Consider the following 26440-nt stretch of genomic DNA (forward strand, 5'->3'; position numbering starts at 1 on the left):
GTAGAGTTGCCAACTTCCGGGTGGGGTCTGGAGATCTTCCGCTTTTACAACTGATCTCCAGTGGGCAGAGATCAGCTCCCCTGGAGAAAATGGCTGCTTTGAAGGGGGGACTCTATGGCAGCGTACCATGCAGAGGCCCCTTCCCTCCCCAAACCCTGCCCTCTCCTGGATCCACCCCCAAAATCTCCAGGTATTTTCCAACCCAGACCTGGCAACCCTAGCTAAAAGAGAAGTCCTTTTCTCCCTTTCTCACAATACAAGAACTTGTGGGCATTCGATGAAATTGCTGAGCAGTCGGGTTGAAACGAATAGAAGGAAGTACTTCTTCACCCAAAGGGTGATTACCATGTGGAATTCACTGCTACAGGAGGTGGTGGCGGCTACAAGCATAGACAGCTTCAAGAGGGGATTGGATAAAAATATGGAGCAGAGGTCCATCACTGGCTGTTAGCCACAGTGTGTATATATATGTGTATATATATAATTTTTGGGGCCACTGTGTGACACAGAGTGTTGGACTGGATGGACCACTGGCCTGATCCAACATGGCTTCTTTTATGTTCTTCTGTGACACAGAGTGTTGGACTGGATGGGCCATTGGCCTGATCCAACATGGCTTCTCTTATGTTCTTCTGTGACACAGAGTGTTGGACTGGATGGGCCATTGGCCTGATCCAACATGGCTTCTCTTATGTGACACAGAGTGTTGGACTGGATGGACCACTGGCCTGATCCAACATGGCTTCTCTTATGTTCTTATGTGACACAGAGTGTTGGACTGGATGGACCACTGCCCTGATCCAACATGGCTTCTTTTATGTTCTTCTGTGACACAGAGTGTTGGACTGGATGGGCCATTGGCCTGATCCAACATGGCTTCTCTTATGTGACACAGAGTTTTGGACTGGATGGACCACTGGCCTGATCCAACATGGCTTCTCTTATGTTCTTATGTGACACAGAGTGTTGGACTGGATGGACCACTGGCCTGATCCAACATGGCTTCTCTTATGTTCTAACAAATAAGGAGGTAAAGCAAGTCAAAAAGGGGGCTTAAGAGGAAATAAGATGATCGGAGTTCAAACTCCCCCAAAGGATAGCAAGTCAAGGATGATCTCTGCAAGGTGACTTTAGTTGAGAAGAAAGAGCTCTGGGAGATATGGATTTCTCTGGAGTAATTTGTACAGCCTGAAGTCAGCATTGTGAGAATGCAGCAGCAAACACGCAGGCAGCCTGCATTCCACAACTTGTAGGGGATTGCCACATAGTGTGGGAACGGGGCAGTCTTTTTCTCTTAGGACATGCATCCACTCCATCCGTCATGCTTAACGATGCACATTTCTGGTGATCTGAAGGGGAAATCCTTCATCTGAGGGTTCTCAAGGGGACACCTCCACAAAACCCACAAAACGGCTCTCATAAATCGATCCAGCGCTCTGTTGTCAGTAAGTGAGGTTTATGAGGCTGATCTGTTCCAGGCCGTGTGGTGTTCCTAGGCAACGGCAACAGCCAGGGGAGTCCAAATGGAAATAGCAGGCCTGACCCTAAGAAGAGCATCACTCAGATCTCGAAATAGCAGCAACGACCAGACTCTGGTGAAACAGCCCAGTCTTGGTCCACCCACGCTGCTCACAGCAGCATCTGTCTTTACTTCTGACTGTTGACCAGATGGTGTGTGGGGGGGGGGGAAGATGGACTGGGATGTGGAATCCTCTTCTGTGTCTCCACATGGTCTGCCTCATGGGTCCAGTGGAGGCTCTGGTTCCGTTGAGAGAGAAGGAAGTGGTGCCTGGGCCAGGGTTGCCAGGTCCAACTCAAGAAATATCTGGGGACTTTGGGGGTGGAGCCAGGAGACTTTGGGGGTGGAACTAGGACTAAGGTTGTGACAAGCATGATTGTGGACTCTGAAGTGAGTTCTGGTCATCGCATTTAAAGGGACTGCGCATCTCTTAAATGCCTTTCTTCCATTTGGACATAATGGAGGATAGGGGTATCTTCTTTTGTAGTGTTGCCAAGCCCCTGGTCCGGGTGGGGGATTCCCACATTGGGCCGATGGGGGGAACCTCCCCCTACATCGCTAGCGCGATGATGTCTCCCGGAAGTGATGCCATCAAAATGGTGGCACCCCCATGTGGGGCCGCTCTAGGCATTTCCGGGAAATCTCTATGGTTTTCCTGGGCGCTTTAGCCATTTGGGAAGGAAAACTCTATGGTACAGTAGGTACCTTGCAGGGTGCTGCCATCACTTCCGGGTGACGTCATTGTGAAGTGCGCACAGAAGTCCCCGGTATGGGAAGGTGGGGACTTGGCAACCCTATTCTTTTGGGAGTCGTAGAACTGAACCCCCTGGCCCAATCTTTTTGAAACTTGGGGGGTTTTTTTGAAGAGAGGCACCAGATTCCATGCTGAAAATTTGGTGCACCTCAAAAAACAACCCCTCGCAGAGCCCCAGATACCCACAGATCAATTCATTATACCCTAAAGGAATCAGTTTCCATAGGGAATAATGGAATGCCCAGCAGCCATTTCCTTCCCTCCTGCTTTCTGATAACCCTGAAGTGGGGAGGAGGGCTCCAAACTGGGGCATCCCCTGCCCCTCCTGGGTTCCAGTTTCCTACAGCCTGAAGCAGATATTCCTTATGGCAAGAGTCCTCAAAGTGGTGCCTCTTGGCACCATGGCTCCTACCACCTTTCTTGGCGCCCACCAAGTGCTTTTAGAAAGTAGGTGAGGCCATGAGGGTCTCTTGCCCAGCAGGGCTTTTGATTGGCCACTGCAGAGCTGAGCCGCTGGGCCAATTAAAAGAACATTGTTTCAGTGGAGCTGCTACCACAGTGTTTGTTTTATTCTCTCTCACCCCACCTTTCCATTGTATTTTTAATTACCCTTTTTCTCTCCTGCACTTGGGCTTCCTCTGTGTATGTGGCTTTGCCTGCGGCAGCAGCCATTTTGTATTTGGGTCCGCCTCCTGTGGTAGCCATTTTGTGGTGGTGCCCACCACACGGTAAGAATTCCAAGAGCGCCCACAGAATCAAAGCGATTGAGGCCTTAAGGGTGCCTCAGTCAGCTGTGACTGCATCTTTAAGGGTTTTAAGTGGAATCTAGTTGGACCCCGCGGGTCTGTTCTGCTAGCAGAGACATTTTGCTTCCGTTAGCTCTAAAACTGGCATGTACAGCAAAACTGGGATGCTGACTGAAAGAATAAAGTCTTCCCAAGGCATGTTGCTTTAGGGGGGGAAATAATGTTCTTTATTGTTAAGCAATTCCATACAATGATAGGAAAGGAAGGGTAGGCATTCTGGCAGTTTGTGGATGCTGGAATGGAGAGAGATGCTGAGAGCACATCTTAGACTCATGTTAGACTGAAGCAAGAAGAGAAGAAGGATAGCTGAAAGAAAGGGTGTTTACCCAGAATTCTGGGTAAACAAAGACAACATCGCAGAGCAGAGAAGAGGAAGGCTATGGAGGAAACTAATCTATCTGCCTTATTAATAATAGTGTTTAGTACAGGGGTGGCCAAACTGAGGCTCAGGTGCCACATGTGGCTCTTTCACACATATTGTGTGGCTCTCGAAGGCCCCACTGCCCCATCAGCTGACTTGGAGAAGGCATCTGTCTCTTTAAATCACTTCTCCAAGCCAAGCCATCTGGCAACTTGAAGAATGCATTTAAAGTTAAAGTTGCTTTCTTTCCACCTCTCCCTCTCCTCCCTTCCCTATCTATCTTCCTTCCTTCCTTCTGCTCTTCTGATGTTCGTGTCTTGTGGCTCTCAAACATCTGACATTTATTCTGTGTGGCTCTTCCGTTAAGCAAATTTGACCACCATTGTATGGTCTTTCGCTTACAGCGCCTCTAGTGTAAGGAGCCTTTCCCTGACTTTTCTAGGGGAACAGGTCTATCTGATCCAACAGCTACCCTGGACAGTTTGTGGGTCAAGTTTTTTTTTTGGTCAAGGTCACATCATCATTCGTTATGGGTTGCACTGTGAGGTGCTGCAACAACTAAATGGTAGAAACAGCCATGATGTACTCCTGGGTTTTGACTGGGACAGGACGGTGCGGGTTTGCATCCACTTGCAGCTGCTGGAATGGCCTTGGGTCAGCCATAGCCCTGGCAGAGGTTCTCCTTGAAAGGGCAGCTGCTGTGAGAGCCCTCTCGGCCCCACCCACCTCACAGGGTGTCTGTTGTGGGGGAGGAAGATAAAGGAGATTGTGAGCTGCTCTGAGACTCTGAAATTCGGAGTGGAGGGTGGGATATAAATTCAGTATCTTCATCTTCATCCCTGGCTCTGACTCTCTCTGTTTCCACAGGTGGATGCAGTCCGGGTGAACGTACGGAGCGACTCGGAGGATCTTCAGTATCCGGTCTTATTTGTAGTTCGGCAGCAGAAGGGGGTGCTGTCCTGGCAGGTCCCCCTTATTTTTCGAGGCCTGTAAGTAGCATTGTATACATTTGCCATTTGTCACTCGATTACCGCTGCCCACCTGGAGAGATCTGGCACTGTGGTACCTAAACTCTCCCAGAACTGGTATCTCCAATTGGTACAAAGTTGCATCATAATAGTCCCCCTTCCCTTCAAATCACCTGAATAGGAGACTCCTATAATCCATCTTTCTTTGAGGTCCGTGTTACATTTTTGCTTTTCCCCATTTTTTTTTTTTTGCACTGTCATATGATTGCATATCAGGAGCCCCGTGGCGCAGAGTGTTAAAGCTGCAGTACTGCAGTCCAAGCTCTGCTCACGACCTGAGTTCGATCCCAGCAGAAGCTGGGTTCAGCTAGCCGGCTCTGGGTTGACTCAGCCTTCCATCTTTCTGAGGTCAGTAAAATGAGTCCCCAGCTTGCTGGGGGGAAAGTGTAGATGGCTGGGGAAGGCAATGGCAAACCACCCCGTAAAAAGTCTGCTGTGAAAACATCGTGATGCGACATCACCCCAGATTCGGAAACGACTGGTGCTTGCACGGTGGACTACCTTTATGATTGCATAGTGTGGCGGAACCGGCCCGATTCTGCCTTCAGACCCGGTCCCGTCAGCTCCCTATGGAGTCGCCAACTCCTGGAGGGAGCTATGTCTCCTCCTGCCCCTTGGGCTCGCTGCCACCACCTGCTCAGTCCCGGGGTTCAGATTGAGAGGAACAGGACTCCCAATCCCCCTTTCCAGCTGTGAGGCCAGGCCTCCAGGTCCTCTGCCACCCTGCACTTGGGTTTCACAGAGACCTCAGCACTTCTTTGGGGCACCCCTGGAGGATTGGCACCTTATCCAACTGCATGCCTTCCCCCTTCCCTGGGGCCCCCTTCTTAACACAGCGTGGTCTAAGCGGTCGGGGATCTATGTGGTACAGAGATGAACTGCCAGCATTTAAAACAGAAAAAACATTTATTTAAACGAGAAAAATATAGGAAAAGAAAAACACAAAACAAAAACAGTTGCCTTTAAAAAGTTAGCACAGCACAGCACCGCACAGCAAAGCCCAGCAAACAGCATAACAAAATACCATGCATAGTCATTTGTAGAAAAGGCCCAGCAGGAACTCATTTGTGTATTAGGCCACACCCCTGACACCAAGCCCGCAGGAACTGTGTTCCTGCTCAAAAAAACCCGTGCATAGTCATTGGATGTGAGGTCAATTTGGCTGCGACATCTGTCACCCCATATGGGAGGGACGGTGGCTCAGTGGCAGAGCATCTGCTTGGTAAGCAGAAGGTCCCAGGTTCAATCCCTGGCATCTCCAAAAAAGGGTCCAGGCAAATAGGTGTGAAAAACCTCAGCTTGAGACCCTGGAGAGCCGTTGCCAGTCTGAGTAGACAAGACTGACTTTGATGGACCGAGGGTCTGATTCAGTATAAGGCAGCTTCATATGTTCATTGATCGCCAGGGTTGATTCTGCTGATCTGGCTGGCTAGGTGGGTGTCCCCTACCTCCCTCACTGCTCCGAGTGTGTCCCTCATGAAGCTGTGCACTCGGTGGAAGAGGACGACCATCCCAGATAGAAGGTGTATCTCTGGGACCACCTCTCCCCATATGAGCCCCTTGGGCTCTGAGGTCAGCTGCACATCTTCTTGTGATCCCTGGTCCTAAGGATGCCTGGCTGGCTTTAACGAGGGTCAGGGCCTTTTTGGTCCGGGCCCCCACCTGCTGGAATGATCTCCCGCTGAAGATCCGGGCCCTGCAGGACTTATCTAAGTTCTGCAGGGCTTGTAAGATGCCAGGCTTTTAATTGATCCAGAGGGTGTCCCCTGAAATCGCTTCCCCTGCGCCTTATGATCTAGGTGTGCCAGGCTATATGTGGTTTTATGACTTGTAGCCAGTGACGTAGATCTGGGTTTTTGATCTAATGAGACAATTCTGTAATTATGATATTGTTTTGTTTCGATGTGGTTTATTTAATGTTGCTGCGAAGTTTTTAATGTTGTAAGCCTCCCTGAGCTCACTTGCACGACAGGGCGGGATATAAATTGAAAAATTAAATTAAATTAAGTATACCGTTCTTCGGTCTGTGGTAGACAATAGCATAGTAATCCAAGGGAAGGGCGTATGAGATCGTGATCATTCCGATAACGTGATTATAACTTTGACTTTAAAAAAAATTAGAGAGAGAGCCAGTTTGGTGTGTGGAGAGCCAGTTTGGTGTAGTGGTTAAGTGCGCGGACTCTTATCTGGGAGAACCGGGTTTGATTCCCCACTCCTCCACTTGCACCTGCTGGAATGGCCTTGGGTCAGCCATAGCTCTGGCAGAGGTTGTAAGGGCAGCTGCTGTGAGAGCCCTCTCCAGCCCCACCCACCTCACAGGGTGTTTGTTGTGGGGGAGGAAGGTAAAGGAGATTGTAGGCCATTCTGAGACTCTGTCCTTGAAAGGGCAGCTGCTGTGAGAGCCCTCTCAGCCCCACCCACCTCACAGGGTGTCTGTTGTGGGGGAGGAAGGTAAAGGAGATTGTGAGCCGCTCTGAGACTCTTCGGAGTGGAGGGCGGGATATAAATCCAGTATCTTCTTCATCTTCTTCTAAATTGGAGGCTCGGGTCAGAGATAACATGACATCAAGGTTTATTTTAACAGGGGTTAGTTAGTGAAACAAGGGTTGGGCTGACAGGTGATCACTCAGATCCTGGTTTGTCTTTGCTGATTGTGGCTTCATCACTTTCGCTCTGTTTCTGCCCCGTGGCGCAGAGTGGTAAAGCTGCAGTACTGTAGTTGGAGCCCTCTGCTCACGACCTGAGTTCGATCCCAGTGGAAGCTGGTTCAGGTCGCCGGCTCCAGGTTGACTCAGCCTTCCATCCTTCTGAGGTCGGTCAAATGAGTACCCAGCTTGCTGGGGGGAAAGTGTAGAGGACTGGGGAAGGCAATGGCAAACCAACCCGTAAAAAGTCTGCCATGAAAAAGTGAAAGCAACATCACCCCAGAGATGGAAGCGACTGGTGCTTGCACAGGGGACTACCTTTACCTTTTAGTAGAGAGCCTACTGTAAGTTCCAAGAGGATTGGCTACGTCAGGGGGTGTCTGGCCTAATATTTTATTTATTTATATTTATTTAGTTGATTTATATTCCGCCCTTTCCGATATGGGCTCAGGGTGCATAACAGCATTTTAAAACAGTAAAACTAATTAAAACCGATAAAAGTAGACAATACAATTTGGCAGCTCAGTTGGGCACATCGTAATATACTAAACATTAGATAGTATAAAATCAGTATTGCAGCAGAGGTGGTGTCGCAGCATAGGGTCAGCCGATGGAATAGGACGCAAAGGCATTCCTGCTTTAGAAAAAGCCCTGGGGAGAAGGAGTGGGGATTCAAACCTGGCTCTCCAGGTTACAGTCGGCCTCTCTGCAGAGAACTGAACTTAGCATTGGCCTTCATGTCTTCAGACTACGGTGTTTTTAATTCAGTTTGATCCAGAGTTTTAGAGTCTTCAAATCACTTGCCACTGTTCCGCTTTAATTATTTTCCTTTTACGTTTAAGCGTTTCAATTGGGGGGGGAGGGTGTTGTCTCTGATCAGAGGGCAGCCGGAATACCAGCGCTTAGTTAAATGTATACGATTGCTTGGGAATCGTGTCAACACTGCAAAAACAATACAAATTTAAATCACTAGATGAGGCAAGCAATGATGTGGAAAATTTTCAAGTGCTGTCAGTTCTCATGCAAATTACTGCACCTTGCGGTGGCTTTTGGAGGAGTCTTTTAAAATGCATAAAAACTTCTGCAATGCAAGTTTGAAATGCCTGTAGAGAAAAGACCAGATCAAAACTAGTGTGGAGAAAAACGTTGCAGCAGCAGCTCTGAAACTCATCTCACCGAAACAAATATAGATGCTTCTGGCAGCAATGATGCAAAACAGTTGTGAGAACGTTAGGTAATGTAAAAGGTGAGTTTCCAATGCGGTGATAGTCGCAAACTGCCAGTGTAAAAATCTATAAAAGTAGGTTGCGTGTCTGAATCAAGCACGATAAAATGACAAAATAATTAGAAACGCCAATGACTGCAGCCCAACTCTAACGGACTGTATTTTTAGCATTGATATAACCCTTATGACGACCCTGGAAGGCTTGTCAACGTTGCAAACCTCGGGAGGGGAGGAGAAGGAGATGACCTAAGGCCACTTAGCAAGTTTAAAGCAGAGATGAGATTTGAACCCGGGGCTTCAGCATTCGTCGCTCAGGCTCTTGGTTCCTTGTGGCTACGCCTGTGTCCTCCTCAATAGCCTGTTCAGTACAGCTAATGTCTCCCAACAGCAATAATGTGAGTTTTATTGGGATCAGCCTCTGGATGCTGTGAGAGTTTGCAGTCATGCACCATTACTCTTTATGCCTTTGCAGGAAGAACCTGTGGGCTGTTACAGGCTCTCCTTTCATTCCCCAGTGCAGTAAAACGTCAGTCTCTTGCAACTTGGCCGGTGACTGTGAAATGTCCTTTATTTAAGGGCTATTAGAGAGTGAGAAAGATTAGACCAGGGGTGGCCAAACTTGCTCAACGTAAGAGTCACACAGAATAACGTGTGTTTGAAAGCCACAAGACAGGAAGGAAGGAAGGAAAAAGGCAAAACTGGAAAGAAAGCAAACAGATGGGGGAGGAAGGGAGAGGTGGAAAGAAAACAACTTTATCTTTAAATCTACTCTCCAAGCCATTGGCTGGCTTAGCTTGGAGAAGGGATTCTTCAAGCTGACCGATGGGGTGGTGGGGGCTTTGAGAGCCGCACAATATGTGTGCAAGAGCCACGTATGACTCCCGAGCCGCAGTTTGGCCACCCCTGGATTAGACTGCGCGGCATCATCTTTATAAAGCAAGGTATCAATCTTGAACAAGCAGAAATTCACCAAATACAGATTTGAAAAATACAGTTATAAACGTACAAGAGAGAAGAAAGAACGCCCTGAGACATTCATGCAGAATCCCATATTTTCAAACAAAACCCCATCTCTCCAAGAGAGCCAGTGCGGTGTAGTGGTGAAGAGAGGCAGACTCTAACCTGGAGAATCAGGGTTTGATTTCCCACTCCTCTGCGTGAAACCTGTTGTGCGACTTTGGGCTGGTCTTCGTTCTCTCAGAAGCAGGGCTGGCCCTGGACAAGGCTAACTTCTGGCAACCCCCGCCCCCCTGATAATGTCATCGAGTCACATGGGGGGCTGCCCATCTTGGCACCCCAGGCGATCGCCTAGTTTGCTTAGTGGCAGGGCTAGCCTTGCTCGGGAGTGCCTGTTGAGGGGAGAGGAGGGGGAGGGCGATTGTGAGCCGCTTTCAGTCTCTTTGGCTGTTAACAGACGGCACTCTGGGGTGAGTGGGAGGCGGCCGAAAGCAGGACGGCTCAAAAAGAGTCACCTTGGAACCTCCACACGGTACTGGGAAGGCAGCCCCATCCCGTCTGTGCGCCGGCCGGGTGCCTCCACTCGGAGAGGCGCCTCAGAAGCGTTTCTTAAAGGGGCAGAGCATTCCTGCTTCGCACAAGCGCTCCCACCGGACTGCCAGGGGGGAAAAAGCCAGAAACAGCTCAGGGCGGCTTGGTGCTTCCACACCACCGAGTCGCCTCGTTTGTGCCCTTCCCCGTTCAGACAGTTGGGAGGCGACTGACAGCCGGTTCAAAGATTTGCTACCACTTTGGAAGTGGTAGCTTTTAGAGCCAGTCTCATTCACCTGGAGGACAGGGTGAGGACGGGAGGAGGAAAAGCGACAGATGTTGCCGTCTGAACAGATTTTTTTGGGTCGACTTCAGAGGCGTCTCTCGAGTCGACCCCAAGTGCCAGACTGTTATCAGCCTTTAAGGTACAGAAAAGCGGGGTATAAAAAATAACTCTTCTTCTCCTTCAGAGTTAAACACTAAATGTGCATTGATTGTTTTTAAAAATAGAGCGCAGCAGTTCTTCTCTGCTTACACTTTCCTTCTGGTTTGATCCTGTTCCAAAAAGTTATAAATGGATGGCATTGTTTTTTGACAAAAGTATCTCGAGCAAAATCCCTTCCCCATCCCCAAACCTATCTACAGGCTTATCACTGTAGCCAAGAATTCCGGGTTATCATCGGTTCAAACCCTTTACAGTCCTTTGGTGGCGGGCTGAGGAAAAGACAGCCTTGAGGAGTTAGCTGAAGGACAGAGGGAGAAAGAAAGCAATGACGGGGAGGGGTTTATTTGCATATTTTGTGTTGTGGCAGCAGACCTCCGGCCCCGTTTGCAAACACAAAGGGCAGAATACGTTCAAGGCAGACATTCCAGTTATCAGAACAGAACAAATCAGGAGCTGTGAGAAACTCGCAGGTCTCTCACTTTGTCCTCTGGCTTCTGACACCAGCCCCCAGCTACCTTCCTCCACCCCTTCTTCCTCCCCTCCCCCTCCCACCGCTCTGTCTGCCCATTCCCCCCTCAATTAGGATGCCTGCCATGGGGGAGCAGCTCCTTTGCATATTAGGCCACACCCACCTGATGTAGCCAATCCTCCAAGAGCTTACAACAAAAGAGCCTTGTAAGCTCTTGGAGGATTGGCTACATCAGGGGTGTGTGGCCTAGTATGCAAAGGAGCTCCTGCTAGAATTCCACCCCTGCCTGCCATTCATGAGCCAGCCTCCCTGGCTGCAGCACCGCTGCTGCATACTTGTCACAGTGCCCCTCAAGCAGTGGGCCTCCTTATTACCTTGGCCAGCAGCTTGTTCTCCTTGGTGTAACAGTTAAGTGTGTTGGACTCTGGGAGAACCAGGTTTGATTCCCTACTTCTCCACATGCAGCCAGCTGGGTGAGCTTGGACCAATCACAGTTCTCTCAGAGCTGTTCTCCCAAGAGTGGTTTCTCACAGAGTTCTCTCAGCCCCTCCCTTTCCTCACAGGGCGTCTGTTGTGGGGAGAGGAAGGGAAAAGGAGATTGTAAGCCATTTTGAGACTCCGAATGAAGGGGGAGATATAAATCTAATCTCCTCCTCCTCTTCCGCTTGTCCTTGTCCTTCTGTGCCTTCTCCTTCCTCTCCCTGCTGCTCTGCCCTCCCGTCCTCCACCACTCTGCACCCTTGATCCCCTTCTCCTTCTTTAGTCCCACCATTTCCACCATCAGGCAGCAGCTCCAATGGAGGTCTGTTTCCTGTGCACGTGCAGACAGCACCCCTTTGTTTTCACAGATTTAAACCCTCTCTGTACTTTCCCAGTTTTCAGGAGGGGGGAGTGGTTTTGGGTAGGGAGAGGGTCCCCCAGGTTTGTCGAAATTTGCCCTGTATCTTTACATGGCCGCAGACTGCAGATTTAAGTAGGAAAGGTTGAAGGAGTTGGGCATGTTTAGCCTGGAGAGGAGGCGGCTGAGAGGTGAAATGATCACCCTCTTCAAGTACTTGAAGGGCTGTCATCTAGACAGAGGATGGGGTGGAATTGTTTTCTGTGGCCCCGGAAGGTAGGACCAGAACCAATGGGTTGAAATTAAATCTAGAGTTTCTGGCTCAACATCAGGAAGAACTTCCTGACCGTTAGAGCGGTTCCGCAGTGGAACAGGCTTCCTCGGGAGGTGGTGGGCTCTCCTTCCTTGGAGGTTTTGTAGAAAAAAGCCCAGCAGGAACTCATCTAAATATTAGGCCATACCCCCTGATGTCACCATGGTTTCACACAGGGCCATCTGACAGCAATGAGGATCCTGTGAATTTAGGGAGAGGTATTTGTGAGTTTCCTGCATTGTGCAGGGGGTTGGACTAGATGACCCTGGAGGTCCCTTCCAACTCTGTGATTCTACGATTCTATAAGCATCCACAGATTGGGCCATGCTGGCTATTAGATATATCGATAGAATGGAAAAGAGTAGTGCAGTGCTGCATTGCTTGCGCCAGTAACCCCCTCCCTTCCTCTTTGTTCTCCCTGTCCTGCTGAGAAGTGGGGGGAAACTGCTGTGTGGAAGACCGACTTTGTCAGCAGCTGTGGTAGGTGGTAATGGGACAACTCCAGGCCCGATGACTGCAAGCTCGAATAACAAAGGCTTGTGACTTCTGAAACAACAAACGGGCTCGTTGTCACACTGGATTCTGTGGATGGTACATGAAATGTTATCCTCACCTGGCAGGAATGTGTGCACACAGTGTAATACAAACATCACGCACACAGGTTCAAAAAGCAAAGTGCAAAATCCAAATAGTCGCGATAAGGGTAGCGACCATTTCCAATTTGCCGCAAGAAGAAGATAATACTGGATTTATACCCCACCCTTCGCTCTGAATCAGCCTCAGAGCTGTCTACAATCTCCTTTACCTTCCTCCCCCACAACAGACGCTCTGTGAGGTAGGTGCGGCTGAGAGAGCTCTCCCAGAAGCTACTTTTTCAAGGACAACTTTGTGAGAGCCAGGGTTTTGTTTTGTTTTTTTGTAGCAGGCCTCTTAGTACCGGGCCTACTATAAGTCCAGGAGGATTGGCTTCCTCAGGGGTGTGTGGCCTAATATGCAAACGAGTTCCTGCTACAAAAAAAGCCCTGGTGAGAGCTGTGGCTGGCCCAAGGCCATTCCAGCAGGTGCAACTGGAGGAGTGGGGAATCAAACCCGGTTCTTCCAGATGATAAGAAGACGACATTGGATTTGTATTCTGCCCTCCACTCAGGAGTCTCAGAGTGGCTCACAATATCCTTTATCTTCCTCCCCCACAACAGACACCCTATGGTGGGGCTGAGAGAGCTCTCCCAGAAGCTGCCCTTTCAAGGACAACTCTTGCGAGAGCTATGGTTGACCCAAGGCCACTCCAGCAGCTGCAAGTGGAGGAGTGGGGAATCAAACCCGGTTCTCCCAGATAAGAGTCCGCACACTTAACCACCACGCCAAACTGGCTAGCTTTGCTGGTTTATGCTGGCTTTCACCCCTTCTGTGGAAGAAAAATCTGTGGTCTCAGTTGCGGTCTTGATCCATTCTCCCGTCCCCATGGACTCGTGCGCGTGACCGTCTTTCTTGGATGTGGAAAACAATGGGTGAGCTTCTGATTTTGTATCTGCAGTTACCAAAGAAGCTACAACTACCAGGAAGTGAGCCGTACCCTCTGCCCATCGGAACCCACCCCTGAGAGTGGACCTTCAGAACAGACCATATACGTAGACGTGGCATCCATGGCCCCGTACGATGCCCACTATACGCTCCATGTAACTAGGCTCAAGAGCTTTGAACTTGGGTGAGTAGCCAACATTTTGTCTCTGCAAGCATCGTGTGTTTGCGTTTTACTTGCCATCCAGTCTCTGCTATGAATTATTGACCTCCAAAACGTCCTTTTGTTAACAGCCTTGCTCAGGTCTTGCAAAATTAAACCCGTGGCTTCCTTTCATTGAGTCAGTCCATCTCATGTTGGGCCTTCCGCTTTTCCTAGCACAACGGTCTTTTTCGGGGACTCTTGTCTTCTCATCAGGCCTTTTTTTTTGTAGCAGGAGCTCCTTAGCATATTAGGCCACACCCCTCTTATGTAGCCAATCCTCCCAAGAGCTTACAGGGCTCTTAGTACAGGGCCCAGAGACAGAATTCTAGCAGGGGCTCCTTTGCATATTAGGCCACACCCCTCTTATGTAGCCAATCCTCCAAGAGCTTACAGGGCTCTTAGTACAGGGCCCAGAGATAGAATTCTAGCAGGGGCTCCTTTGCATATTAGGCCACACCCCTCTTATGTAGCCAATCCTCCAAGAGCTTACAGGGCTCTTAGTACAGGGCCCAGAGATAGAATTCTAGCAGGGGCTCCTTTGCATATTAGGCCACACCCCTCTTATGTAGCCAATCCTCCCAAGAGCTTACAGGGCTCTTAGTACAGGGCCAACTATAAGCTCTTGGAGGATTGGTTGCATCAGGGAGGGATGGCCTAATACGCAAAGGAGTTCCTGCTACAAAAAAAAAAAAAAAGCCCTGCTATAGTAAATGCATGGCTTTATAAAGGAGAAGGAAGGTGAAGGCAGAGCGGGGCGGTCCTTCTTTCCATTTCCTTGCTGGAAAAGGTCCTTGAGATGCCCAGGGAAAGGACAAGGAGGGAAAGGACAAGTGCTTTGAAGGTTCCTCAGAATGACTATAAAAGCAACTTGGAGTTGTCATTTTCTAGAGAAAAAATAGGAAGACGGGAGGGGTTAAAGTTTCCCTCTCCCCCTGCCTCTCCAGGGCAGCTATAAGGCAAGAATGTCCAAAATAAAAAGTAGATCCAGGTGGACAGCCGTGTTGGGCTAAAGCAGTAGAACAACATTTGAGCCCAGTGTCACCTTTAAGACCCAACAGAGTTCTTATTCAAGGTGTGAGCTTTTGTGTGTGTATCTGAGGAAGTCTGTGTTCACATGCAAACTCGTACCTTGAATTGGGACCTTTTTCTGGGGGGGGGGGCATGGTGGAACAGTGGTCCGGAACCTCGTTGCGGAAACAAAATTCACAAAAAAACATGTAAAAGTTTGTAAGGGGCAGGCATGTGTTTCTCCGTCATTTCTCTCTTGAGAGTCCTGGCACCTCTTTTCCAAGAAAAAAAAGCCCTGCCTTGAATAAAACTTTGTGGGTCTTATAGGTGCCACTGGACTCAAACTTTGTTCTAAAATAAAAGGTGTCACTGAGTCGTTTTTCATCTTCTGGTGTTGTCAGCACACAGTGGGGTATGCGTGTGTGTGTGTTGCATGGCCCTATGTTTTCCTGTATCCTGAATTCCTGTCTGTTTTGGCTGGAGAAGGGACCAGCTGGGACAGATGGGAGCGCTGGGTGAGACAGGTTATAAATAGGAATGTGTGAAACCTGCTCCTTTACTTTCACAGCATTTTCTGCTTCTCTGCTTTCCCCCCACCCCAATCCCAGATATTCCAAGATGCTTCCAGATGAAGATGCAGTCTTGCACTTTCCATTGCACGTGCATTCCCATTCTTAAACTCCCAGGTAGCTGGCCTGAGAGTTTGCCCATCCAACCGTAGATATTAACTGATTCTCTTGGCAGGACATAAATCAAATAGCATTGGGCAGGAGGTGAGTTCAGGATCGTTGTCCCTGTCAACGGAAGTACAATATCCCCATTGAAAAGTAAACCGACTGGATTAGTACAGCATCACGTAATTTAGAGAGTAGGTTTTGATTTCTTCTCAGAAGAGCTGCAATTAGACCGCTGCTAAAGGAGCTGTTGTTTTCGATGGACAACTGCCCCTAGAGTTGCCAGGTCCAATCAAGAAGTATCTGGGGACTTTGGGGGTGGAGCCAGGAGACTTTGGGGGCGGAGCCAGGAGACTTTGGGGGGTGGAGCCAGGAGCAGAATGTGACAAGCACAACTGAAATCCAAAACGGAGTTCTGGCTGTCACATTTAAAGGGGCTGCACACAGCCAGTTTGGTGTAGTGGTTAAGTGTGCAAACTCTTATCTGGGAGAACCGGGTTTGATGCCCCACTCCTCCACTTGCAGCTGCTGGAATGGCCTTGGGTCAGCCATAGTTCTCGCAGAGATTGTCCTTGAAAAGGCAGCTGCTGTGAGAGTCCTCACCTGCCTCACAGGGTGTCTGTTGTGGGGGAGGAAGGTAAAGGAGATTGTGAGCCGCTCTGAGACTCTGAGATTTGGAGTGGAGGGCAGGATATAAATCCAATATCATCGTCTTCTTCTTTAAATGCCTTCCCTCTATTTGGAATAATGAAGGATAGGGGATAGGGGCACTTTCTTTTGAGGCTTGTAGAACTGGACCCCTGGTCCAATCTTTTTGAAACATGGGAAGTTTTTTGAGGAGAGGCACCGGTTGCTATGCTACAAATTTGATGCCTCTACCTCAAAAAACACGCCCCCCTCCCGAGCCCCAGATATCCACAGATCGATTCTCCATTATACCCTATGGAAGTTGGTCTCCATAGGGAATAACGGAGTGCCCAGCAGGCATTTCCCTCCCCCCTGGCTTTCAGATGACCCTGAAGCAGGGAGAGTGCCTTCAAACTGGGGGATCCCCTGCTCCCACCTGAGGGCTGGCAGCCCTTATTGCCCTTGTCTGATGAAATGGGTACAGTTTGTGATTGTAGCCCAGCTCCTGGGAAGGCTGGCTTCCGCCTCGTATAAATTTAAAGGCTTTCATAAACTCAAGAGCGGAGGACGGTGCTTTCTGCTGAGTCAGCCCTCCGAGCCCAAAATCACCTCCTCTGTTGGTCATATTCCGTGGCCCTCAGGCAGACATCGTTCCTGCCCCTTTCACCTGAGATGCTGAGCCTGGTACTCTACCACTGAGCCGGGGTCCCTGCCGGTATTGTCTTCCTTTTTGATATCAGCTACGGTTTCTTCTCTCGGGCCTTTTTGGCCCTGGCCCCAACCTGGTGGAATCAGCTCCCCAAGGAGATTCGGACCCTACCGGATTTACTACCATTTCGGATGGCCTGCAAAACGGAGCTGTTCTGCCGGGCTTTTGGCTGAGGCAAGCGGGCATCCTCATACCATCTAACTGGCCTCCCTGCACTGATAGCCAGGCCGACACCGTTGAAATTTGACATCCAAGACAAATAGGATTCCTGTGTCTCAATCTGCGAATTATGTTCATACCACCGACGTTGCCTTATTTCATTTTTATTTAACGGTTCTAACTGCTTAACTTCACTGTCCTGTTGTGTTGCAATCCGCCCTGAGCCCCTTATGGGAAAGGACAGACTATTAATTCGCAAAACAAAGAAATAAATCAAATTGCAGGTTCATGCTTTCAAAGCCCGTAAGCCAGCCTCTGCCATAATCTTCCCAGGGGTTGAAAGGAGCTCGGGATGCCATCCTCCAGGTGGGACCTGGGGACCGACCAGAATTACATCTCGTCTCTGGACTACAGAGATCAGTCCCCCTGGAGGAAAATGGATGCTCTGGAAGGTGTGCACCTCACTGAGGTCCAGGGCTGATTTTGTAACAGGAGCTCCTTTGCATATTAGGCCACCCCCTCAGATGTAGCCAGTCCTCCAACAGCTTACAAAAAGGGGTGTGCGGCCTAATATGCAAAGGAGCTCCTGCTAGAATTCCACCCCGGGCCTAACATGTAAAGGAGCTCTTGCTACAAAATCAGCGTAGCTGAGGTCCCTTTTCCCCCCAGGCCCCACCCTCAAATCTCCAGGAGTTTCTAAATCTGGAGCTGGAAACCATGCCCCCTACCTGCTTCCATTGGCTGGGGAGGACCACCTGGTAATGCTAAAAGAAGCTGCAAGGAGAGAAAGAGCTATGCAGGGGAAATCATTGCACCTTCTCTTGACGGTTCATTTGATATAACGGGGGTGGGGGTGGTTTGTAGCAGCAGCTCCTTTGCATATTAGGCCACGCCCCCCTGATGTGGCCAATCTTCCTGGAGGTGACAGTAGGCCCTGTAAAAAGAGCCCCGTGAGCTCTTGGAGGATTGGCTACATCACACAGGGCCTTTTTTTGTAGCAAGAACTCCTTTGCATATTAAGCCACACACCCCTGAGGTAGCCAATCCTCCTGGAGCTTACAGTAGGCCCTGTAAGAAGAGCCCTGTAAGCTCTCAGATGATTGGCTGCATCAGGGGTGTGTGGCCTAATATCCAAATGAGTTCCTGCTACAAAGTGAGCCCTGGATATACCCCCCCCCCCCCGATAATGGCTCTCTAAAGAAGCTGTGGAGAAGCCATAGGCTGTGTTCTTAACCCTAGCTGGACTGGAACCATAGCAGGTTTAGTCACATGAAAGTTTTAGGATTTTTTTTCAGGCTGCATTACAGTGGAACACAGCTACTGTCCCTAACTGTCTCAGTCAGACTACTCACCCTACCTCACAGGGTGAGGGTCTCTCCCTGGCAGCAGCTCTTCCTCCTAGGAAAAGAACACCCCCTGCCTGGGCTTGACCTTTATATTCTCTTCTCAGGCCTCACCCCTCTCTGGGCCTGTTTCCCTCCAAAGCCCTCACTACCCAATCAGAGGGACAGAGGGGATCCTGGGAGATGTAGGCTTTTCCCAGTAACTCCAAAGCAGGCTTCGCTAGGCCCAGGATCATGACAACAACCACTTGATTTTTCTCCTCGGGTGTAGAACAAAGATGGAGAGTCCAGTAGCTCCTTTAAGGGCAACAAAGTTTTATTGGGAATGTAAGCTTTTGTGTGCTAAAAGCACACTTCACCAGACAATAGTATGGGGTGGAATTAGCAGCCCCTACATATAGAGAGAGTGAGCAGCGAATCAGAATGAGAGATAGCAATGCAAAATAGAAATAGAAATGGAACATTACAACAGACTCTAATTTATTACTATCAAGTGACCTAAGGACAGTGGCATCCGTCTCCAATTCCAATCTTTATTGCCTTGGTGGTTGTCTTCCTGCCCAGTCATCCCAAATGGACGGTTTCCAGACCCCCAACTTGTCATTGTTTTAATCTCCTAAAAACATATTCAGTATTTTGCATGCTAATTCGCTGCCCACTCCCTCTGTAGGCAGGACCGCTAACTCCGTTCCATGCTACTTGTCTGATGAAGTGTGCTTCTAGTTTACATCCTGAATTAAAAAATGTGGTTGGTCTTAAAGGTGCCACTGGACTCCTACCTTGTTCTGTTGCTTCAGACCAACACTGCAGCTTGCTTGGGTCTGTCTCCTTGCGTGCGTTGGGGTGTGTGTGTGTGTGTGTGTGTGTGAGTGTGAGAGAGAGAGATTCTGAGAAGCTTATCTTTGATAGAACACAATGATTGTTCTGGGCCATTAATTCATGTGCTTTGACACCTGTCTTGTTTCTACCGCTCATGTGTTCGCTTGACACAGGGCACTTCGCTGGGCCTTTTTTGTAGCAGGGGCTCCTTTGCATATTAGGCCACACACCCCGATGTAGCTAATCCTCCAAGAGTTTACAGGGGCTGCTGTAAGCTCTTGGAGGACTGGCTACATCAGGGGGAGTGGCCTAATATGCTAATAAGTTCCTGCTAAAAAAAAAAAAGCCTTGGAGAATTTGAAAGGAAAGGATTCAGCCAGCTCTAGATACCTGAAGATGAATGCTGACATGTAAAAGTACCTTTAAAAAGATGCTTTTGTTCAGGGTGTTCCAGAGCTGTGGTTGAGGGAAAATACGAATCCCTCTTTTTGTCGTCTCCTCTTTCAGGACAAGTTCTGATTTCGTATTCAAGGCCAGCCCTTCTGAGCCTCAGGTAAGCGACCGCCCTGCCTGCAATTAGTTCTGTTGACCTTTCCAGTGGGAAATGAAGAAGATTTATACCCTGTAGATTTATCCGTAGATTTATACCGTGCCCTTCTCTCTGAATCAGTCTCAGATGGGCTTACAGTCTCCTTTATCTTCTTCCCCCACAACAGACACCTGTGGGGTAGGTGGGGCTGAGAGAGCTCTCCCAGAAGCTGCCCTTTCAAGGACAACACCTACAAGAGCTCTGGCTGACCCAAGGCCATCCCAGCAGCTGCAAGTGGAGGAATGGGGAATCAAACCCAGTTCTCCCGGATAAGAGTCCGCGCACTTAACCACACTACACCAAAGCTATCATCTTATCGTGTATTCTGATTTGGTTTCCTTTTGGGGTGTAGGATGGTTATCGCTCTGTGGCTTGGAAACCAATCTCTTGCAAGGTTCTCATTCGAAACATCCTTTCTAGATTTGATAATGTAGATGACTTCCTTCATGCCTTTGCACAAATAACCCCAGTTGCAAATGTGTACATATAAATCCCATTCTTTCCACTGGCAGGGTCTGTAGTACCCAGGGGTTCACTCCCCACCTCCTGGAGGGAGGCCAGCCGGAGGCTTATTGCCAGGGCAATATCTTCTTGCTGCTACCAGGCTAGGGTGTACGTATAGGGCCCAGCCTACCCTAACTCTCCCCCTCGAGGGCTTCACAATTTCCGGCTCCCCAAAGCTGGCACTGATTTTACCTTCTCTTATGGTAGGGCCAATAAGGCGCTCTTGCCTGGCAAGCCACTGGCACAGGGACAACTTAATGAAATGCAAAGTAAATTTTATTTAATAGGGCAGGTAATCCCCGACACAGTGCACGGAAAAATAACAAACTTTAGCTCTCTAGTTACCTCAGCCTTTTGAGTTGCAGGCACAAACTCGAGTAGTCAAGAGTTTTTTTTCCAGGAACTTGGTCCTAAAGTAGTTTAGGCACCTTCCAGGGTTTCACAAAATGACCGAGCAGACCCTCATGTCACTAGAGCTCCTTGTCTCAACAGGAGCTGCTGATAGGAGAAAAGACTCCTTTTTCTAGCCACCAGCCTTTCAATCATGTGAAGCTGGTGGTTCCACTCTTGGCTATACAGATGGAAAGTATCCTGAAGAGACTCAGGTCCTTTTAAAACATGCCTCCTGGCACTACAGGGCCTATTTTGGCCAGGTTCCTGGTAAACTCGTCAATGCTGCTTGGGCCACCTTTATCCAAGATCACTGGGGCAAAAAGAAAACCTTGTTTGGGCTAAGACTTTTCTTTTTCTGTCTTGAATCATAGGGTCGGTTTGGTCTTTTTTTTGTAGAGAAGCACCCTGTAGATATCAATGGATAGAAAAGCATTTTGTCGTTCTTCTCCCCCGTCGACTAACAGAAAGAGGAAACAGGACACCGGGTGGAGTGTCAACACCTCTTCTGTACTCTGGCCACACTCATGAGAATCTTTACGGAACAGGTTTTCCTGGTTCTCAAAATGATGTTTGCTGGATGTGGGCCAGACCGTAGATGGATGTTTTCATTTTCCATTGAATGCAGACTTTCTGGGCCTGTGAAAATGGGTACATGAATATGAACGCAAGCTATTTGGTTATTTATTCATATATGTCAGGGGTGGCCAAACTGTGACTCGGGAACCACACGTATTGTGCGGCTCTTGAAGCCCCCTCTGCTCTGTTGGTGAGCTTGGAGAAGGCATTTGCCTCTTTAAATCACTTCTCCAAGCCAAATCAGCTGGCAGCTTAGAGAATGGATTTAAAGCTGCTTTCTTTCCGCCTCTCCCTCCCCCATCTATTTGCCTGCCTGCCTTCCTGTCTTGTGGCTCTTAAGACAGCTGTCATTCACGACTTGTGGCTCTCAAACATCTGACGTTTATTCTACGTGGCTCTTACGTCAAGCAAGTTTGGCCACCCCTGGTACATATCGTTCATACCCCACTTCTCTCTCCGATGGGGGAGGATCCAAAGCAGTTTACGTCATTCTCCTCTCTTCCATATTATCCTCACAACTGCCCTGTGAGGCAGGTCAGACTGAAGGCTTTTCTGCAGAAAAAGGCCAAGCTACATACACCATTCTGAGCCACTTGGCAGAAGGGTGGGATGAAAGTAAAACAGTGTTGAACGCACGTGCATCTGCCTTATAGTGAATCGAGCCATTGATCCATTAAGGACAATTTTGTCTACTTAGATTGGCAGCGGCTCTCCAGAGTATCAGGTGGACAACACCTGCTTCCTGATCCTTTATCCTGGAGATGCTGGGGATTGAACTTGCAACCTTCTGCATGCCAAGCAGATGCTCTACTACTGAGCCACGCCCCCTTCTTAGGCATCAGCAGATGCCTGGGGTGGGGTTTGATAGTGGTGGACCTTTTCAAACGTGGCACAAAGCTCCGCTTTTGTAGGGTGCTTTTGCTGCCTCTTGGAAGCCATAAGATCAGGCCTTTTTTGTAGCAGGGACTGCTTTGCATATTAGGCCACACCCTCCCGAGGTAGCCAATCCTCCAAGAGCTTACAGGGCCTGCTGTAAGCTCCAGGATGATTGGCTACATCGGGGGTGTGTGGCCTAATATGCAAAGCAGTCCCTGCTACAAAAAGAAAGCCCTGCATAAGAGATGTAGCATTCTGTATTACGTTTCTAACGTCTCTCTTCCCTAAGGAGCTCCAAGGGTTCCCACAAAATCTGTTGCTTAGGCATTAACCAGATTCAGACTTGGGTCACTTCCGTGAGTCTTCTGCAGCCTATGCCTTTGTCCCATGAGCTGGGCCACTGTCCGTGGAGACAGCTCCAGTACATGACCTTGACTAAGATGCATGAGGTTCATTCTGATTTCACAAGGATGCGGTGTGCCTCATGAAGATCCTAACGCCTTCTCCTCTTTTTCCGTAGTATTTTCTGTACAAGTTCCCCCCAGATGTGGATTCTGTCATAGTCAAAGTGGTTTCCAAGAAAGTCTACCCCTGTTCTGTTGTCTCCATCCAGGATATTGTGGTAAGTCTTGGAGGCGGGAGGAAGACGGATGGCCTACATTTGGTGTAATGTACATATGTTGTGGTTTGGCGTGGTGCTTCTTCTGCAATTATTTGAGGCACTGGAACATTAGTCTTGTCTTATTCAATTGGATAGGTTGAATAGTTCCTTCCTGTCCCTTGTGGAGGATGATTCTTAGGCTGGGGGGCGGGGTTAACCCTGTGAGCTGATCCATACCTTGCTTATGAAAGTCAATTGTTCACTTCTTAAGAACATAAGAGAAGCCATGTTGGATCAGGCCAGTGGCCCATCCAGTCCAACACTCTGTGTCACACAGTGGCCAAAAAACCCCAGGTACCATCAGGAGGTTCATCAGTGGGGCCAGGACACCAGAAGCCCCTCCCACTGTCCCCCCCCCCCCTCCCCAAGCACCAAGAATACAGAGCATCACTGTCTCAAAGAACATAAGAGAAGCCATGCTGGATCAGGCCAATGGCCCATCCAGTCCAACATTCTGAGTCACACAGTGGCCAAAAAACCCCAAGTGTCATCAGGAGGTCCACCAGCGGGGCCAGGGCACCAGAGCCCCCCCAGTGTCCCCCTCTCCCAAGCACCAAGAATACAGAGCATGACTTGCCCCAGACAGAGTGTTCCAACAATACGCTATGGCTAATAGCCACTGATGGACCTCTGCTCCAGATATTGATCCAGTCCCCTCTTGAAGCTGTCTATGTCTGCTTGTTTGGCAGCTAGAAGGTAGTTTTCAGCCTTTCTTCACCTGGGACCTACTTTCTAACCTGAACCTACAACAAGCGTTCAACCACTTCTTTGAAACCTCATATATCTTTATTATTTGTCAGGGCTTTTTTTGTAGCAGGAGCTCCAGGGCTCTTCTTACAGGGCCTACTGTAAGCTCTTGGAGGAATGGCTACATCAGGGGTGTGTGGCCTAACATGCAAAGGAGTTCCTGCTACAACAAAAAGCCCTGGTTATTATTTATTATACTATCCACCCTGCTAGTTGAGTGCTGCCTCTTATGCCCTGCTGTCTGTGCACCCGCCTTCAGAGATGAGGCAGGTGGCAGTTAGAGAGAGGACATTTTCAGTGGCCCTTGCTTTTGGGTCCCTTGAGGATCGCCTGGCACCTACTTTACTTCCTGTCAGGCACCAGGCCAAAGCACTCCTTTTTACCAAGGCTTTTTGTTAGGGATTCTATCTTAATCAGCTTTTTCATAGAATCATAGAGTTGGAAGGGACCTCCAGGGTCATCTAGTCCAACCCCCTTCCGCAATGCAGGAAATTCACAAGTACCTCCCCCCCCCCAGGGGTCATTTTGTAGAAACATAGGTGGTGCAGCTTCACTGCTTGCAGGAGGGGGAGACATCTGGAACTCTCGCCACGGCAGAATCAAAGTCAGTTCTGTGGCTTCTCCTTGTGGTTGTTGACTTGAAGTGAGTCCAGATGTTTCCACAGACATTTCCCATGTCTGAAAGTTTCTCTGACAATAACCAGGGCTCTTTTTTGTAGCAGGAACTCCTTTGCATATTAGGCCACACGCCCCTGATGTAGCCAATCCTCCAAGAGCTTAAAGGGCTCTTCTTACAGGGCCTAATGTAAGCTCCAAGAGGATTGGCTACATCCTGGGGGTGTGGCCTAATACGCAAAAGAGTTCCTGCTACAAAAAAGCCAATAGCTAAATGTTTTTCCTGCTTTTCTACCAGAGATCTCTGACTGATGGTGCCCTTCCCCATTTATTTGCACACTTTACCTATTGAAGTCATTATAATCGTATGGCAGGGGTGGCCGACAGTAGCTCTCCAGATGTTTTTTGCCTACAACTCCCATCAGCCCCAGCCAGCGTGGCCAATGGCTGGGGCTGATGGGAGTTGTAGGCAAAAAACATCTGGAGAGCTACCGTTGGCCACCCATCGCATGGTATTGTGTGTAGAAATAGCCAGGAGTTCCTAAGAGCGTCTGGCAGCCAGAAGTTCTAGCTCTTAGCATTATGCACCACTAGGTGGCGAGCTAGACTTGGGGTTTTTTTTAAGGCAAGAGAGGTTTCAGATGTGGTTTGCCATTGCCCTGGTATGCCTCGGAAGATGGCCTTCGAAATACTAGCCAAGGCTGACCCTCCTTAGCTTCCAAGATCTGGCGATTGAAGTAGGCTTAGTTGAGAGATGGTTACTGACCCAAGGTCACCCAATAGCTGATGAAGAGTTGATCCTTGGCCTCCCTCATTCAGGTCTGTTGTCAACACTCTACCTCATGGCCTTCCATGTTTGTGCCCTTTACTTTCTGGGCACAGCACAACCACTGCCGCTTGTATGGGCCGACCCACGAGAAGAACAACTGCACGCATCACAGTAGCGGTGCTCTTCCCAAATGATGTTCCTTCGTTCCACTTCTAGCAGCTTCACCGTGCTTCTGATCCTTTTTGTCACACCCCCAACCTCAGGATGAGAAGGACCAGTTGTCCGTTTGCTCCTGTGTGTATTGTGAGCAATACTCCTTCGAAGCTGTGGAATCTTGTGAGCAAAAATTCTAATTCGTGAGCTACTGGCATTAAAGTTGTGAGCTATTGCATACATTTGTTTGCTCTGGGGCCATTTTTCCTGAGCCAAGACAAAAATGTGTGAGTTGGAGGCTAAAATGAGATAGCTCACACCAACTCAGCTTAGAGGGAACACTGTGAGGATTGATTCTTCCTGTCAGGGCCGGCCTGCCCACTAGGCAAACTAGGCAGTTACCTACGGCACTGGCAGGGTGGGGTGCTGAATTCGGCCCTCCCCATGCCCTAGACAAATTGCTGGTTTGCCTCTTCATCCACCCGTTCCCCTCCTCCGTAGCTTGCCTCCTTCTTGTCCTCTGCTCACCCATCCCACCTCCTCCCCATCAATTCCCTTCGTCCTCGTGCCCGCCCCAGATCCTTCTCGTCCTCCACTCGCCCGTCCTGCCTCTTCTCCTCCTCTTCCCTTTGTCCTCCTGCCCACCCTGCCTCCTCCCCATCCCTTCGCATCCTCCGCTTGCCTGTCCTGCCTCTTTGCCACCGATTCCTTTCGTCCTCCCGCCTGCACCGCCTCCTCCCTGTCCCTTCTTGTTCTCCGCTCGACTGCCCCACCTCCTCCCCATCTGCCATGCGGGCGGTGGGGCGCGGCACCACAGGGCACCGCCACAGAAAGGAGCGCTGGGTATTGAGTCTGCCTGGGGCACGCCCCAGGGGTGGCTCTGCTTCCTGCGATGCATCTTTGTTAATGTCTGGTGTAGTGGTTAAGTGCGTGGACTCTTATCTGAGAGAACCGGGTTTGATTCCATACTCCTCCACTTGCAGCTGCTGGAATGGCCTTGGGTCAGCCATAGCTCTCGCGGGAGTTGTCCTTGAAAGGGCAGCTTTTGGGAGAGCTCTCTCAGCCCCACCTACCTCACAGGGTGTCTGTGTCAAGCACAAGTAGTTTCAATTATAGAGCTCTTTGTTAAGGTTCAAAGTTTTTTATTTAACTCCGAGTTGCATACAGAACATTGTCTTTGAGAAGACTGAGGAATCACAGGTTACAGGATGCTATATATAGAGTAGCATAAAGTTACAAACACACACTATTGGAATCTAGGGTTCAAAGGGCAAAGCAGTAATTTTCCTCTACCTAGCAATAGCCTTCTAACACCAACCCGTGACCAAGATAAGGCTTGAGAAGTGCCTGGCATGAAGGGGGAAGGGGGTTAGGCCACTGAGACACGGCCAGACAATTCCGTTAGATAAACATCCTTTGCCAAATGACTGCAGGGACGTGAGAAAGGGGTTGTAGGTAATGGAGAATAACCAGGGCTCTTACTTGACAATACTTCAGCCATCTTAGGGGGAGAATAACTGTGCTTGACAGTCTGTTGTGTGGGGGGTGGGGGGAAGGTAAAGGAGATTGTAAGCCGCTCTGAGACTCTGAAATTCAGAGTATAG

General features: G+C 49.3%; 1 protein-coding gene across 1 annotated transcript in view; it reads left to right on the forward strand.

Moving 5' to 3' along the window:
- The window catches only part of SIDT1 (SID1 transmembrane family member 1), a 126961-nt gene that overhangs the window by 38010 nt on the left and 62511 nt on the right, over positions 1 to 26440 (forward strand). Inside the window, exons 2-5 of the mRNA XM_060236850.1 lie at positions 4308 to 4429; positions 13426 to 13596; positions 19461 to 19506; positions 22412 to 22513. Of these exons, the coding sequence (XP_060092833.1) occupies positions 13535 to 13596; positions 19461 to 19506; positions 22412 to 22513 (210 nt within the window). The 5' untranslated portion in view covers positions 4308 to 4429; positions 13426 to 13534. The remainder of the gene's footprint in view (positions 1 to 4307; positions 4430 to 13425; positions 13597 to 19460; positions 19507 to 22411; positions 22514 to 26440) is intronic.

This window comes from Heteronotia binoei, chromosome 4, assembly GCF_032191835.1.
Source record: "Heteronotia binoei isolate CCM8104 ecotype False Entrance Well chromosome 4, APGP_CSIRO_Hbin_v1, whole genome shotgun sequence".
In the NCBI taxonomy this organism is placed as follows: domain Eukaryota; kingdom Metazoa; phylum Chordata; class Lepidosauria; order Squamata; family Gekkonidae; genus Heteronotia; species Heteronotia binoei.